Here is an 18,103-nt window from a genome sequence, read left to right on the forward strand (position 1 = left end):
CCCCCTCCCCCAGATACTTGAGATCACATAGTTTAAGTCCTGCAGCGCACAATCTGAATGTCATTCCTATAAAGTATAATACCCATACAATGAGTTGTTTCCCATCTACACTGGCTCATTGACGAAAGTTTCATCATAACCACCGTGTACTATCTGCAGGCAACCACCTCTTCGATCTTCTCTCCAGGTCAATGGAAAATCGCTTTAAAGTCTCTATTTCCCAGAAAATCATATTCATATATGGTATATCTATTGTTTATCTAAGGAAGTCAAATACCTGATATTAATTTTAATTTGAGCTAGGCCTATGTTAATTGTTTTGAAATGGATAAAATTTTGTCACCCAGGAAACAATTTCAAATTTGCCATGTCATGTCTTGAAAACTATTCAACTCATTGACATACTTATATTTTTAACTGCCTTGTCCGGCAACAGTTATTTCCAGAGTTTTCTATTACATTGTGTTTGTTATGCTGTAGGTCTCTGTTAATGTTTCAAATCATGTCAGAAATGTTTTCTTAGTTGTAATTGAGGCTGGAGCTATATTCTTTCTTGAAATAAATATGATTTACACAGCTAGAAATATTTTTGACTTTTGAAATGGCAGGCACAAAACTTTGTGCAGTGGAAGTCATAACACAGTGAGAGCCAATAAGACAGGCTCCCACTGCTGCAGTTTTCCTGGGAGCAGTCCAATCTGCTTGCTGTCAAATGACAGCTAATTTTAAATACATGAGAGAAAAAAATATTTACACAGGTTTTTAAATTAAGCCTCTACAACTGACACTGATATGAAGACTTGTTTTTAAGCAAAGAGAAAACAACTCTTTGCAGCTTGGTCCCAATCTTCCTTTATGCCCACTACAAACAAAACAAAACTTTTGGACAACTGAAAACCCACTGAATTTCAGTAATTAGTAGAAATAAATAATGAATGGCCTTCATTGCCCCAATAAGATTTGTAACTTGTATATTTTGGTGAAGGCATTAATTTACATAAGCAAGTATTTCGTGAAATAACAAACAGTACAGTACTGGAGAAATATATTGTATGGAGATGTTATGATAATAGACTGGAAGTATGAATTCATACTCCCAGTGTATTGAATACAGTCATGTTCAAAGCTGCAAAATATGGATGAAATTAATATGGTAATAGAAGTAGGAAGAAATGATACTTTCAATTGATGTAGCCTTAAAAGTTAATCAACCAGCCTATCTCACAAACCCCCTCTCATTCAAAAAAATGTGTAAATATTTGCCTAGACCAATCAGTTCTTTACAAATGTTAATACCCATTCTGATTAGCAGTTTCCCGTTTCAAATAATGTTGGTTTCATAGTGTGAAGTTACTAGATATAATGTCTGATTTTTCAGTGTATGGAGAAGGACGAGCATTGTTGCCAGCATACAGTTCGTACCTGACAACCTTGAGCCCAGGTCCTGGCCCTGCTGCCCTTCGGGCGGAGCCCTCTCAACATGTCCTGTCACTGGTGCTGCAATTACTTTGTGCTTTAACTGTGATCATGCTGGTGCTTCTATTGTCACTCTGTTTGCTGCAACGATATACAAAGCATGTTGCTGAGGCACAGGGTGTGGAAATGACACTTGCAAATTCATTTAGGTAAGTACAGTTCAGGCAACTTTGTGAGCCATATGCCAGCAAGCAAATTAACATCTTTACATTTTCCATGTTGAGTTATTTTGAATAATGTAATTTTTGATGTCATAATTGTGTATAAATATATGTTATGCTTGTGCATTGCCATTACACTGTAAGAAGATGCCCCATTCCTCAAATTTAATTGGTGGTGATTCAAGTCAGTTTTTGTCATTGCTTCTATCATTTAATCACTTGTTAATGGAATTCGGTATTGGTCTCTGAAGTATTACGGCTAATAATGAGGTCCCTTAGAGATAGTGTTGAAATCATTGGAATTTGGGTTTCGCTATGTTCATACGTGAGATTCAGGCCATCTCCTACATCTAACAAGACCTCCTTGGCAAGTTAACTTTACAGTATGTGTAGTACAGTAGCAGTAAATTAACAACAACAACAACAACAACAACAATAATAATAATAATAATAATAATAATAATAATAATATATAGGAATGGATGTCTGTTATTTGAAAAAAAGTCATTGTAATTAACACTGCTTTTTGTAATTTCCGCATTTCATTTTTTTCATACGTGAGCAGTGACTGCATTAAGTAGCATATGACTGCAGTATAAAAAGAACCAATTTGGGAAATAAGTTAACTGGTTTGGTGGAGAGCGCGAAATATAAGAGCAGTCAAATGAAAATGAGGCAGGCTGTATAATGAGCATGGCACAGATGTTATTAACACAGGTAGGCACGTTCACTGCTGTGCTATTTGTCTGTTAGACATGCTTCAGGTGAGCTCAGCAAGTAGTGTGTGCATCAAACTTCACTACAGAGGCCAGGATGGAAGAACAGAGAGGTGTAGTGCTGTTTTTGACTGCCGAAGGTGTGTCGGGAAATTAAATTTGTGCCTGAATGTGTGTTGTGCGTAACGAAAAAAGTGTGTCACATGTGTGTGTTTTTGCATGGAATCAATGATTTTTGAGAAGGTGATGTGTAATTGAAAGACAGCAGTCAACCAGATCAGGCTCATTATGCCATTACCCCTTCGAGCATAACTGTGGTGGTTCCTGCTATCAGAAATGATGGACGAGTGCTGTACCAACTGAGCTACCCAAGCACGACTCATGACCCAGCATCAGTGTGATGCCGACCGTTGTTAGTCGAGCAGTGGTCATGTACCAAATAGTTTTATCTTGTGAATTCGGTTTTAAATATTTTATGGAAAAGAATGACCATGAGAGCAGTTGTTTTTTGATTTGTTTTGATAATGATTTTATATCAGCTGTTCTGCCTCATGTATTGTTATATCCAAATGGTTTATAAATGTTAACCTATATTCAGATCCGATGATAGCACCTTTAGTGTGTTCAAAACCGGTTATCCAGTAAACAGTATTTAAGCGATCTTGGCTTTTGAATTATTTCTATTTACAGAGACCTGGCAATTCCTGAATTACTGAAGAAGTGTCTGCATGGTCAGACTCAAAATCCCAGTGAGTTGTTCAATAATCATATATGGACTCGCTTACCAAAAAATGTTTTTGTTGGAATGAAGACACTAAAGTGGGGGGTCAGTGATGCTCGTGTTGCTTTAATGATGGCAACATTGGTAGGGTGAAAGTGCATATGGCAATTAATCCTGGAGCAAACTGCATCAGAGAACTTGAACGGATGGACAAGGTTTGCATTGATAAAGCAGAGTATGCAGCACAGTTGGCCACTAAGGAGTCCAGAAAGAAGAAAAGAAGAAAAAACTTGGAAAAAGATCAAGAGGATGATATACAGTATGGTGCAGGGTGCTTCTGAGTGGCTAAAAATAAAAAATTAAGTATATATTATATGAGTTACAGTCTTTTGAAACTTTAGAAGCCATTCCAGAAAATTTACATTTTCTGTTGTATTTTTCCCTAAATCTCAGAAACCACTTCGAGTAGAGTATTCATATTTTCAGGGAGTAATAACATACATTTCCTGAGTCTACTGAACTAAAATAACAACATAATGTTACATATCATTAAAATTATTTAGGATAATGTATAAAAAAAGTACAGTACACAAAATTTTAACCGTGTAGTTAAAAAATTGTATTTCCCAAAGTAGTGGCTGAAATGTAATTATTGTAGTACAGTAGACTCGGAGCATACAGTTTAATGGCCTGTAAAAGATTCATGTCAATGGCTACAGTGGTTCCTGAAATACAGGGAAGCCAAAGTCGCTAAATTGAACATTGTCGGGATAGGGCGTTCCAACTCCCCTTAAGTGCTATTGACGTGTTTGTGTGTCCCATTCTGCCAACTGTCTCACTGCTGTGGATGAGCTAATTCCATATCTCAGTGAATAAAATAATTTCAAGCATTTATCATACAACATACCTGTTTGCATGCTATCGTTTGCAAAAAAACATCGTTTTGATATCCTGGACTATTGAAGAAATATGAAGATTGTTATGACCATACGATTACCCAACATGCGGGGACAGAATAGGGCTCGCAGCTCCCAACTGTCAACCAGGTGTAAAAAAACAATATCTTGAGAACAAAATGAGATACATCATTCTGCTCTCAGTTTTAAATAAAATTTTGATATCGTATCTACATTTCATGGATTGCAGTGTATGAGCTGAAATCAACCATACAGAGAGTCTACGCAACACGTTTTTACCTCTGCAAGCTCTTTGATACTCATGCAGTGTTTTATTTAATTTGATGCAGCCCAATAACTGTGATGAATAAAGAAAAGAAATTCAGTCCTTTGAGTGAAAATGTAACACTGTAATATGCATAATTTTACTCTCTGAGTGTTTTTCTTAAAATCGGATGATAAGTATTTCCCAGCGGCCAGAATGCAGTCTGTCAGCATAGTTAGCAGTATTAGGTGAGCAGTACAGCTAAAACAAAGCAACCCTGAGTGCAGAGAGTATGTCTGTAGCAGTCAGAGTGTGAATATTTTATCTTCATATTTTTTTGTAATGCAGATATATCTCCAGTTATTATAATGATCCATTTTATGTCCGTTATTTGGTTAGTGGAATAGTTTGACATTACGCTTTAGCTCTCCAAATTGGTGCCCTGTATTGTGTATCTGTGTGGCTGCTGTTGATGTTGTGTGTATAGGCTTTAATGTGTGTATACCTGGTGTTGAAATCTCTTCCTGTTTGTCCTAGGCAGAACATCCAGCATTCCCCACATGTTACTTTGTATATTCGAGAGCTTGAGTGTGGGGTCACAATTACACTTAGCTTTGTATTATTTTTTGTTGTAGTTTATTAGATGTACAAGTAGAAAACCCAATTTTTTATTTTGTGGTTTTTGAAAATATTTGCAATTTTCTGTGATATATTGCCAATGTAAGGGGTGCTAGATATACAGTTGTTGTTGTTGTTGTTGTTGTTGTTGTTGTTGTTGTTGCGTTTTTTCTTTTAGACACTCTTCGCCTTGTCCAGTATGGTGTTGACCATGCAAGCAGTATAATCACTGGCAACTGCTATCTGTTTCACTATGTTGCATGTTCTCATTGTTCAAAGGTATTTTAGTTGCCCTATGTAGCTCTGACCTGTATGCTGCCTGTTAGTGGATGTTTGGGTAACATGAGGCTGCAGGGATTGTGGTGTCACTCATTGTATTTTTCCTATAAATTTTGATTGTGCATATGGTGTTGTCTTGTGATATTTAGTTCCAGATGGTTGATGCTTCTGTTATATTCATGTTCCATTTTAAATGTAGTTTTCTCGTGTAGACTATTGAAACAATTTAGAATGTCTGCTGGGTCTTCAGAATCTGCTTTTACTAGTGGTAGTGTGTCATCTACATATGTCCCCTAAAATTCAGTTTTCTTTATGCAGGGTTCATGGCTGTTTAATTTTTGTTCCAAATGATTTATGTGCATGTTAGCTATAGTACCAGATGTACATCATCCCACTGCAAGGCCATCTGGCTGCTTATAAATGTTTCTGTTAAATATAAAATAGTTGTAACTCTAGAGTTAGTTGGAGAAGTTCCATGAATTCCACAATCTCTGTGTATGCAATTTTCTTAATATTCATAAGTTCTTTTGGATTACTGTTACAGCTTCTGGTATAGTTATATTTGAGTAAAGGCTGGTAATTAATTAAAAGTGATAAAAGCTGAGTGTATTGGATGAGATTTTTGGCTGTTACTTCTTCAGCTAGTATCTGCTGCTCTTACAGAAATGTTGTTTCATATTAATATTTTTTCACAGTATTTCATTCAGTTTCTGTGACAGTTTGATGGTCTGTTTATAGAGTTTACAACCATGCATATTGAATTAGCTTCTGTGTGTATTTTCGGCCGTTCTCTGAAACACGGTGCCTTTGGGTGCATGCATGTGAGCTGCACATGAAGTATGCTCCACTATATTCATCACATTATTGTTCTGTAGCATTCCAGCGTAGATAATACTCATATTGTTAGAAAGTAGTAGTCTTCTTTAATTCTTTGCAGGGCAAGAGTAGCTGGAAGTTTATATCTCCTGTAATGATATCATGCTGATTTCAGGTTGTTTAATAGATTACTCCAATCAAAAATTCCTGATTAGATACATTTAATTCGGGAAATGAGAACTCAGCTTCTCTATCACCATTAGCATCCGATGTATCTGATACCATCGGTTTTAAATAGGAGTGAAACATGCACCCACCCCACTCCCACAATGAGTTACACAGTCAGACCTTAGAAGTTTATAGTCACGTGAGAAAAACGGAATCCAAGGAGATGCCTGGTGTAAGCCATTTCTCAGACAGAAGAATTACATGGAAGCTCCTTAGCTAGAATAGTCATTAAATGTATCAAAATGAACTATCAACAGGTGCACATTGGCATAAACAGCCCAGAGGGATATTCCACAACAAGCAAAGTGATCTGCTGTGCCGCCAGTATGTGGACTGGTCTTTCAGAAGTCAGATGATGACCAGCATCCACTACACTGGATGACCAAAGCAATGTTTGTCCAGGCTGTGTAAGACAAGATGTGGAGGAAGCCTTACCTGTGGCTATCGAGCATGTAGAGTGCAGTTCTATGCAAGTTGTTATTCACATTGGCTTCAACAGTGCCCATTTTACATGGGTTCTGTAGCCATCCTCATTTCATACATGAGGCTGGCAGAAGTGGTGAAGGCTGCTGACCTCACTCATGGGGTGCAAGTGGAAATCAAAATTTGCAGCATTTTCCCTAATTTGGTTTGGAGTTGGGTGGAGGGTCTCAACTAAAGCTTTGTCAACTTTGTGCCGGTATTAGTTGCAGATTTATGGACCAGTGTTATCAGTTGGGGAATTGGGAATAGGCCAGGGCTGCACTACACAAAAGTAGAATATAATGACACTTCGACCGTCAAAATTTTATTAGTAAATTGTCAAAGTATTCGTAATAAAGTTCCCAAATTTACTGCCCTCCAGGAAAGTTCTCGTGCTCAAAATTATTCCATGGGACTGAGAGCTGGGTGAAATCTTAAGTAGAAGGTTCTGAGATACAGAGTGAGTCATGGAATGTATATTGGAAAACATATTGGATACCATAGGAGGGGAGTATTCATTGCAGTTGATGAAAGTATTGCCTCTATTGAGATTGAAATTGAGTGTGACAGTGAAGTTATCTAGTTGCATATAACAGGACTAGGTGAAATCAGGATAATTGTTGGATGCTTTTACCAGCCACCCGATTCTACTATGACAGTTGTAGAGTCACTCAAAGAAATTCTACAGTCTGTAGCACATAAAGACCCACATAATACAATACTACTTATGGGTGACTTTAAACTACTGAGTATAGACTTGGATGTCTGTGGAGTCTTTGCATGGGGTACAGACAGGCACTTTTTCGAAGTACTTCTGATCACGTTTTCCGAAAACTGTCTTGAGCAGCTAGTTCAACAGCCTACACTCAGTGGAAATATTTTAGACCTTGTAGTTACCAACAAGCCTGACCTTATCGATGGCGTCAGTAAAGAGACAAGAGTTAGTGGTTGGGACATCATCGTAGTGGCTATGGTTACTAAAGTTAATACATCAGACAAGAATGCTAGGAGAGTGTTTTTGCTAGAAACTGCAGGTAATAGGTTGTTAACATCTCACTTATTCAATGAATAGATATCATTTAGTTCCTGTGTGATGGACACAGAGGAGCTACAGGCAAGGTTTAAATTGATTGTAAATCGTGCTTTGGAGAAGTATGTGCCTAGTAAGTGGGTTAAGGACAGAAAAGATCCACCATGATTTAACGATGACATTTTGAAAATCCTGAGGAAGCGAAGGCTTTCACGACCGGATGGTACTTTTGTTAATAATTCTTCCGGGTTATATGGCCATGGAAGAATTCCATGGACCACGACCATATAACCCGGAAGAATTATCAACAACAGAAGCAAAGGCTGTTGCATTCTTGGTTCAAAAGAAAATGTGCAAATGATAACAGTCAAAGGTTTGTAGAGATTTGTACATCTGTAAAAAGATCTGGCCAAGAATCCGAGAAAATCCTGGTCCTGCATAAAATTGCTAAGTCAGTCTAAGGCTTCTATCCAGTTACTATTTGACTAGTCTGGTGTGGCATTAAAAGATAATAAATGTAAAGTCAAAGTTTTAAATTTCACATTTAAGAAATCACTCCTGCAGGAGACTCATACAAATGTACCTTTGTTTGACCATTTCACAGACTCCTTTATGAATGACATAGTAATAGGCATCCTTGGCATAGAGAAACAACTGAAAGAGTTAAAAACAAATGAATTGCCAACTCCAGATGGAATCCCAGTCTGATTTTACAAAGAATGCTCTAAGGCATTTGCCCCTTACTTAGCTTGCTTTTATCGTGGAACTCTCGCACCACACAAAGTCCCAAGCAACTGTAAAAAAAGCACAGGTGACTCCTACGTATAAGAAGGGTAAAAGAAGAGACCTTCAGGATTACAGATGGACATCCATAACATCATTTTGCTGCAGAATTCTTGAACATATTCTCAGTTTGAATGTAATAAATTAACTTGAGTTGAAAAGCATCTGTCCATGAATCAGCACAGTTTTTCAAAATATCAGTCGTACAAAACTCGGCTTGCCCTTTTCTCACATATCATCTTGTGTATGGTGGATGAAAGGTAACATTTGGATTCAATATTTCTGAAATGCATTTGACACAATGCCCGACTGTGTACAGTTAACAAACAAACAAGCATACACAATAGCGAGTGTTCATCAGAGACAAGGATATCATAAGGAGTGCCTCAGGGAAGTGTGACGGAGCTACTTTTATTTTCTATACACGTAAATAATATGGTTAACGGAGTGAGCAGCAATCTGTAGCTGTGCGCTAATGATGCTGTGATCTATGGGGTGGTGTCATCATTGAGTGACTTAGGAAGATGCAAGGTGACTTAAACAAAATCTCTAGTTGGTGTGCTGAATGGCAGGTAGCTCTAAATGTAGAAAAATGAGGGTTAATGCAGATGAGTCGGAAAAACAAACCCATATTGTTCAGATACAGCGTTAGTAGTGTGCTGCTAGACCCAGTCACATCATTTAAATATCTGGGAGTAATGTTGCAAAACAATACGAAGTGGAACAGGCATGTGAGGATCGTGGTAGGGAAAGTGAATGGTTAACTTCAGTTTTTTGGGAGAATTCTAGGAAAGTATGGTTCATCTGTAAAAGCAGACAGCAGATAGATGCTAGTGCAGTCTGTTCTTGAGTACTGCTCAAGTGTTTGGGGTTCATCCCAGGTCATATTATAGGAATACATCGAACCAGGTGAGAGGTGGGCTGCTAGATTTGGTATTGATAGGTTCAAACAACGCACAAGTATTATGGAGATGGTTTGGGAACTCAAATGGGAATCCCTTGGGGAAGACGACATTCTTTTCGAGGAACACTGTTGAGTAAATTTAGAGAATCGGCATTTGAAGCTGACTGCAGAACGATTCTACTGTCGCCAACATACATTTCCTGTAAGGACGACGAAGATAACAGAAATTAGCACTCATACAGAGACATGTGGACAGTCCTTGCTCTGTTTTTGAGTGGAACAGGAAGGGAAATGATTAGTAGTCGTACATGGTACCCTCTGCCATGGCTTGTGGAGAATGTAAATAGATGTAGATGAAGGTAGTAATGGGCAGTACTAATGATGTGGATATACATAAAAACCAATAGTCATAGGATAATTAATACCATAATACATTGAAGTATAATAGCACAGGTATCTTATAAATATACTGTGAACACAAACCAAAGTGCAAGTCATGTTGGCTCCTGAGGTTTTATGTAATGTCTTTCATTTCAGAGGTATTTGATACCAACTTTTTTTTCCTTCTGTAGTATTCACTTTTATTCTACAATCTTCATAAAATGTATTTTGCAATCCAAATAGTGAGATGGTGATGTTCAACATTTTTAGCCTTCTGTATTTGAGATCTTCTCTGACAGTAATTTCATTATTAAACATGCTATTCCCATGGAAGGCATAAGGAGATGACATCCATTAAATCTTATGATAACAGTTGGAACTTCAGTTTCTCTTTGTCGACCAGCTTGAACATTCGGGCTTTTAGGTATGTCAGCTGTTAAAATATTTCCATCCAACTGTTCTGAATCAATTCGTCAATCTAGTCCACCACATAACAAATCTGTGAGCAATGTCATTGTATGATATTTATGAACAAGTGAAACCTGTGAAGATTATTTCATAAGACATATGTTGGTGACCTCCTATTCCAGCTTGAAATGTGTAGTATGTCTTTACTTTTACTGTGGCACAGCAAGTCAGGCACAAAACACACAAGATTGTCTGTGTAAATGGTACAGTGATCTTCTGTCGTAATTACAGCTAATCCTAGATTATTATTAATGCACTCACGCATATGGGGTGATACAAAAAATGCTTCTTGTCATGTGGAAAGTGTTGTGCCCATCAAATGTGTGGGCACCAAAATCAACATTGAGAAAGTTGTTGCCCAAGAACATTCAAAGATGTACTTGCATTGACTGAAGTGTCAAATATGCTCCGGCTTCATTGTAAATTGAATGAAGTCACAGGACTGACAACACTTGCAGGAGCCATTTTTATTGTAAATACAATTGTAAACTTACTGAACACAGTGAAAGAAATTAATTTTACCACAAATCAACTCTTAAGACTGTGTGAAATAGCAGTTGACTTTTTCTTCTGTTTATCTTGCTCCCACCCTTTGTCTTCAGCACAGAAGTACCAGTGAAAAGACAAAGAGTGCCTAGAAGGAACTCCCTGTGTCTTTCCAGAAAACAGTCTTGTGCTGGGTATTGTGTGTTAGTGAAAGACGTAGAACCATATGACTTAACTGTAATCACAGGTGCCCTCTGAACCATTTGAAGTCATTCATTTTCCTTCAAAGGAGGTTTCTAACTGGCACCACAGATCTGATTATTTCGTAGGCTGCTTTTCTGGCCCAAAAACAGTACTTTATTTTGATTTGTGATTATCAGAATGATGCTTCCATACATTGTAAGATTCTGGGCTTCATGTTTTAAATAAATTAGAATTCTATGGTGTCACGGGCAGTGCTGCAAAATGGTTCAAGTCAAACCTAGCTAACAGGAAACAAAGGGTGTCAGTGCAAGGGACTGGTGAATTAAGTCATCTGTCATCATCAGAATAGGAAGAAATTACATGTGGAGTCCCACAAGGATCCATCTTAGGGCCATTGCTTTTTCTTGTGTACATTAATGATCTCTCATCAGTTACACTGCCAGAAGCAGAGTTCGTTTTGTTTGCAGATGACACAAGTATTGCAATAAATAGTATGTCGAGTGTAGTTCTAGAAAGATCTGCTAATCATATTTTCATGGATATTAATAAATGGTTTAAAACCAACTCACTGACATTAAACTTCGAAAAGACTCACTATATGCAATTCAGAACCTGTAAGAGGTTTCCACCCAGGATATACATAAAGTATGAAGAAGAGCAGATAGAAGAGGTTGACAGTCTTAAATTCCTGGGACTACAACTTCATAATAAATTCAGTTGGGAGGAGCACACCACAGAACTGCATAAACGCCTTAACAAATCTGTATTTGCAATTCAAGTGTTAGCAGACATAGGCGACATAAAAGTGAAAAATCTTGCCTACTTTTATTCCATAATGTCATATGGTATAATATTTTGGGGTAACTCTTCAAGTCAAACAAAAGTTTTCAGAGTCCAAAAGCGTGTAATACATATTATTTGTGGAGTAAACTCACGGACGTCTTGTAGAAACCTCTTCAAAGAACTGGGTATACTAACTACTGCCTCTCAGTATATTTACTCCTTAATGAAATTTGTCCTAAATAATATATCTCTTTTTCCAACAAACAGCTCAGTTCATACATACAATAGCAGGAACAAAAATGATCTGCACAAGGACTTTTAAAAGCACTTACTTTAGTTCAAAAAGGGGTCCACTACTCAGGAACACTAATCTTCAATAATTTGCCAGCAAACAAAAAATTTAGTTACAAATAAAGATCAGTTTAAAAGGAGCCTGAAAGACTTACTAGTGGCCAACTCCTCCTACTCCATTGACGAATTTTTTAATAGAAACAAATAATGTATTGTCCATATTCATACTATTAGTATTGTTATTTCAGCTTTTTTTTAAAAAAAAAAAAAAAAAAAAAAAAGGAGTGAAATGTTCCACATCCACGAGGATCTCCTCAACACGGATCTATGGAACGAAAAACTAACCTAATCTAATCTAAGTCACTTTCACTCTTGTGCACTAGTACATGTAGAGAAAATTGACAAACAACATTATTATTTTTAAGTAAAGAAGAAGTATGCATATGGTCTTGCAGTTTAATTCCTGAAATGATAAGTCCTTTTCTCTCTATGTTTGTGGTTAAGCGCAACATTTGATACTGACCACCTCATGCTTTTATGTCTGAGATAATTTGAAATGTATGTGTATTATGTCTGATTATAAATGGTTTTTGAAAGCCTGCGACTGTGAAAACAATAGATTTATTTATAGATAAATCTTCTGCTACCAGTCACTATTTTCCTTTATTTACTTTTCGCACAACTCATTTCAGGAAATGATTCCCATTTTCAAGTGTGTTTTTGTGTGTATTAAGCCATTTCTATTGATGTTGTTGATGTGTGACATAAAATGGATTTGCTAGAACAACTGGAGATATATTCACATTTCAGAAAATATGAAGATAATATATTAAACGAAAAGCTTGAAAGTGAATCAGTGAATTTCTTCTGATGTTTCAATAGTATATATACTTAAATAAAAATAGTAAAACAGAGAAATAAGCACAGTTGTAAAATCGATTAAGTAATTTATGAGGCAAATTGTTAAGATAAATAACTTGTGTACAAAAGCGTATCATAATCTATGGAAGACCTATAATGTTATCTCTGTGGACTACTTGTAAGAAGATCTTTGTAACTGTTTTGGTTTATATAAGATATTTTTGATGTCTAAAATGTACAAGAAGATGTGTGTGATGTTTAGTGTGTGTGAGATTCTGCACAAATGGATCATTAGAAAACTATAACTACAAATTCTTCTAAATTTTGCCACTTGCTTCACCCAAAGAATTGATAACCAACTAAACAAAATCAAATGTTTCTTACCTTATGTATTGCAGTAAAAGTCAATGAAATGTAGCAGACTCTCACACATTGACAACGTTAATAGAAATGACTCAATACAAACAAACAAAAAAGACTTGAAAATGGGAATCATTTCCAAAAACGCGTCGTGCGAAAAGTAAATAAAAAAAAAATCGTGACTGGTAGCAGAAGACTTATTTATAAACAAACCCATTACATGCATTATGGTTCAGCCAACCACAGCATTGAGTTTCTAAGTTTCAGTACATTTTTCTGCACTTTTATTTTCTGTACACTATACACTAATATGCCTTGGGACGTAGGCTTTGGTTGTCCAGGAAATAAGGGCATTCAGTTATATTTAGCAGTGGTGTTGAAACAGGTGTGTCTTTGTTACCATGCCCCATGAAGAGGGTAAAGTTGGACTTCCATATTTGGAGTCTTACAACTGCCTGTTCTCCATGTGAGAGCTGGATTTGGCACTGTCTTATACTTGTGATATAGACCCAGTCATGACCAGATCCAGTACAGCATGCTGCAGCACTTGCAAATGGTGTCAAACAAACTCCTCTTATGATGTGTTCATTTGATACAGCTGACAGGAAAATTTTCTAACTAGTAGAAACAGGCAATTTTGATACCTCTCCTCAAACAAGGAAAGGACCAAACATGCCACGATAGTTATCAAAGTGTTGCCTTAACAAGCTGTGTAGAAAAGATCTAGAGCATGTGGTCAACTATCATCTGGTCTGTATACTATAAACCAGGCAGCTCCTTATCCACTCTCAGCGTAGAATCAGGACGTGCCAATCAGCTATCAACAACCTGACCCTGCTAGAAGTGGAAATTCAGCAAACTTTCCAACATAACAAGCATTATCTAGGGATATTTTTTGGCATCAGAGTAAGGCATATGACACTAATTGGAGGCACAATATTCTCAGTCAGCTACACCAGTGTGGCTTTCGTGACCACCTCCCCATCTTCATTTGGTCCTTCTTCTCAGGACACCTTTTTAGGTACAGAGTCGGTGATCTCATGTCAGATAGTTTCATGCAGAATGATAGTGTCCTCTGGGGCAGTGTTTTAATTGTCACCCTCTTCGCCATAGCTATTAACAGTAAATGTCCCCTGCAAGGAGTCCTGTCCAGTGACCTTTTTTTGTGGATGTTTTTGCAGTATGCATGTCTGTATCAGCATCTCACAAAAATAGATGGATAACAGCATGTATTAAGAAGTCCTCCCAAACACTTACACCTCAGTTCCATGGAAAAAGATTCGCAATGATCCAGAATTCTTAAATTTCTGTCATAGATATGAAAAGATCTATAGGAAGGTGCTGATTGCTGTAAAAAAGTCATTTAATGACAAAATAATATATAAAGCAGAGAATAAAAGCAAAGCAGTCTGGGGTGTTATAAAAAAGGAAACGGGGAGAGGCTAATAATAATAATAATAATAATAATAATAATAAGATACTGCTAAGGGAGGGGGATAAGGTAATAAATGATCCACAGCACTTAGGAAACTATGTAAATGAGAATTTTTCAAGTATTGCAGAGAAGTTACAGCAAACATTCCCCCAAACAAATATAACTCCTGTAAATAATGTTGCACTAAATACAATACTGTTACTTCCAACCACAGAGAATGAAGTCAATAAAACTGTTCAAAAACTAAAAAATAAGTCAATAGGCTTAGATGAAGTACCAATGTGTGTACTAAAACAATGCATAGGGATTATACAAGGCCCCTTAACAAATATATTAAATGAATCCTTCACATTAAGGACATTTCCAGAGCAGTTAAAACAGGCAAGAGTTGTACCTTTGCTTAAGAAATGTAATGCAGAAGACATAGAAAATTACTGGCCCATTTCCCTGCTGTCGCCATTCTCAAAAGTAATAGAAACAATAATGAAAGACAGCTTAATGACTTAACTGAGTAAATACAATCTTTTAAGCGAATCACAGTTTGGTTTTCGAAGTGGCAAAAATACGGATTCAGCCATAGTAGAATTCACATAAGTTGTACTTGATGCTCTTGATAAAGATGAGTGTCACAGGCATATTTTTGGATCTTTCTAAGGTGTTTGATACAGTCGACCACAAGATTCTATTAAATAAATTAGAAGCATTAGGAATAAGAGGGGTAGCTAATGACTGCTTTTGATCATACCTAACAGATAGGGTGAAAAGAGTAGAGATAAGACATACTTCAAATAGATCTAAAAATTTAGTAAAACACTTATCAGAACCAAAATACATTAATATAGGAGTTCCGCAGGGTAGCATATTAGGACCAATACTGTTCCTGATATACATTTATTATTTATTTATTTATTGGTCCAAGAATCACTTTCATACATTGTTTGTACATGTGATATAGGGCAGTGGTAAACCTAGTTAGTTTACAATAATATAGTCATTTTGACTACATTGTTGACGTAATAAAAATGCATAATAATGTAGGTTGGTGTACTACATTGCTTCTACATGTGATAATAACAGTTATTAAGTGAGATGACATGATAAGCACAATGTAAACTCTATTATGAATTGACAATTAGTGAAATTTGCTAAATGAAGTTTACTTATTATGATGTTCCATAAACTCAGACAAAGAATAGAAGCAGTGGTCAAGCAAGAACTGTTTTAACTTTATTTTAAATGCATTTTAGGTAAGAAAGCATATGGTTATATAACATAGCTCCAGAATTATACACTCATCTTTTGCATAAGTTTGTGTTTACTGTGTTTCTATGTAGGTTCATCTTCTATCTATTTTTATATGTCTGTATATCATAGTTGTGTTTGAAGAGATTTTCCTTTTTTAAGTTGCTCCCTTTTGTGAAAATTAGTGTTTCGTATATATACAAACAAGGCAGTGGCAATATTTTCAGAGTTTTAAAAAGGGGTATACAGGAATCCTTACATTTAGCTTTTTTAATCACCCTGATAATCTTTTTCTATATTTTAAATTTTTTGTAGTATTTGTGGAATTCCCCCCAAAAATTATTCCGTACATAAGTAGCGACTGTATACTGCGATGATACATTTTCAGCACTGATGAGCAGCTTGTATTTTTAGTGAGGATCCTAACAGCATATGCTAGTGAATTCAGTCTCTAATTTAAATCGTTTAGGTGTACCTCCCACTTCCGATCTGCCTGAACATGTACACCTAGAAATTTTGTATGACTGACTTTCAACACATTTTTTCCTTCAATAGTGAAAACAGGGTTTGCAGGATGGAGGTTTTGTGTGGTATCAAAGTTAACTGCCCAAGTTTTTTCAGAATTTATGAAGAGTCTGTTGGTCTTGAACCAGTGTGTCAAGGTACGCATGACTGATACTGCAGCCTCCTGCAGATTTTCCTCATTCTGTAATTTAATTAGAATATTAGTGTCATGTGCAAACAGTACACTGGTTCCATCATGTATTTTACTAGCCAAGTCATTTACATACAACAGAGATAGGACAGGTCCTAGAACTGACCCTTGTGGGACTCCATACTTGATTTTCTGCTCATCGCTGTAAAAACTAGAATTTTTTTGTGTTTCACTATCTTCGTGTTTTATTTCTGTAATCTGCTGACAATTACTGAGGTTCGACTGGATCCACTTTTCAAACTGTCCTCTAATTCCTGAATTACTTTATTTACACAAGAGAATGCCATGATCAGTTACATCAAAGACTTTATTTAGATTCAGAAATATCTCAGATACATGTTGTTTGTCATCCACTGATTTTAATACTTCATTTAATAGGGCAAAAATTGTTGACTGAGTTGACTTTCCAGCTCTGAACCCATGTTGGGAGTCACTTATCAGCCTCTCTTTATTTACGAAAACTGTTAATTTTCTAAGGAACATTTTTTCCATAATTTTGCTGAAGCCTGACAAAACTGAAACTGGTCTATAATTAGCAATATCACTTTTTGCACCCTTCTTATGCAAAGGTGTTACCTCTGCAGTTTTTAGATTATTTGGAAATACAACACTCTCAAAAGGTGAATTTACTATGTTAGTGGTTCCACAATAAATGTTGCACTAGCTTTGATAATACCATCTGATATCTCATCACCATCCACTGAAGATTTATTAGGTAATTCTTCTAGGATCCTTGACAGTTCTTCAGGTGTTGCTGGATACAGGAATAATGTGTTTGGATGAATTTTTTGATCTGAGTGACTGGTTGGCTGTTTGTCATGGTGTGTATTTATTAACTGCTGTGCTACATTTGAGAAATAACAAACTGCCTATTGGCTTCTGTCTCGGGTTCTTCGGCCGACATTCATCTAATGATTTTTCTGACGTTTCGCCAGCACGAGTGGCTGGCATTGTCAAAGCTTCACCCTCCATTGCCGGTGGTGAACTGGAGGCGAGCTCACAGCCGCAGACTATATGTACCTGGCGCGCCAACGTCCGAGGGATCTCCGCGGTCATTTCCGGTGCGGTTCTCCTCTTGCTACCTGCGACGGTCGTTCGCTGCAGTACGGGAAGCCAGGATCCGTTTACCTTAAGGCTTTCCTCTTTCTTGTTGAAACTGTTCGCGTGTTTTTGGATTTCTACAGCTTCTCTGAACAAGCGCGTGTGATAGTGGTTCTCTACAGCCAGAACTTCCGTGTCGGCGAATTTTATTACGTGGTCAGTCTCATTCAGTGCGTGCTCTGCCACGGCCGATTTCTCCACCTGCCCCAACCTGCAATGTCGCTTATGCTCTTTGATCCTGGTGTTAATGGATCGTCCAGTCATTCCGACATAAACTTTTCCGCATGTGCAAGGTATACGGTATATTCCCGACATTGCAAGTGGGTCTCTTTTCTCCTTCGCCGATCTAAGATCTTCATCCAACTGTGGAATGCCTCTTTACCAATCATCCCCGAGCAATGAGACCATTTGGTATCTGTGT

At 37.0% G+C, this 18,103-nt stretch overlaps 1 protein-coding gene across 1 annotated transcript in view; it reads left to right on the forward strand.

Moving 5' to 3' along the window:
• The window catches only part of LOC126249038 (tyrosine-protein phosphatase 69D), a 388,523-nt gene that overhangs the window by 242,845 nt on the left and 127,575 nt on the right, over positions 1-18,103 (forward strand). Inside the window, exon 14 of the mRNA XM_049950657.1 lies at positions 1,379-1,625. Within this exon, the coding sequence (XP_049806614.1) occupies positions 1,379-1,625 (247 nt within the window). The remainder of the gene's footprint in view (positions 1-1,378; positions 1,626-18,103) is intronic.

Source organism: Schistocerca nitens, chromosome 3, assembly GCF_023898315.1.
Source record: "Schistocerca nitens isolate TAMUIC-IGC-003100 chromosome 3, iqSchNite1.1, whole genome shotgun sequence".
Lineage (NCBI taxonomy): Eukaryota > Metazoa > Arthropoda > Insecta > Orthoptera > Acrididae > Schistocerca > Schistocerca nitens.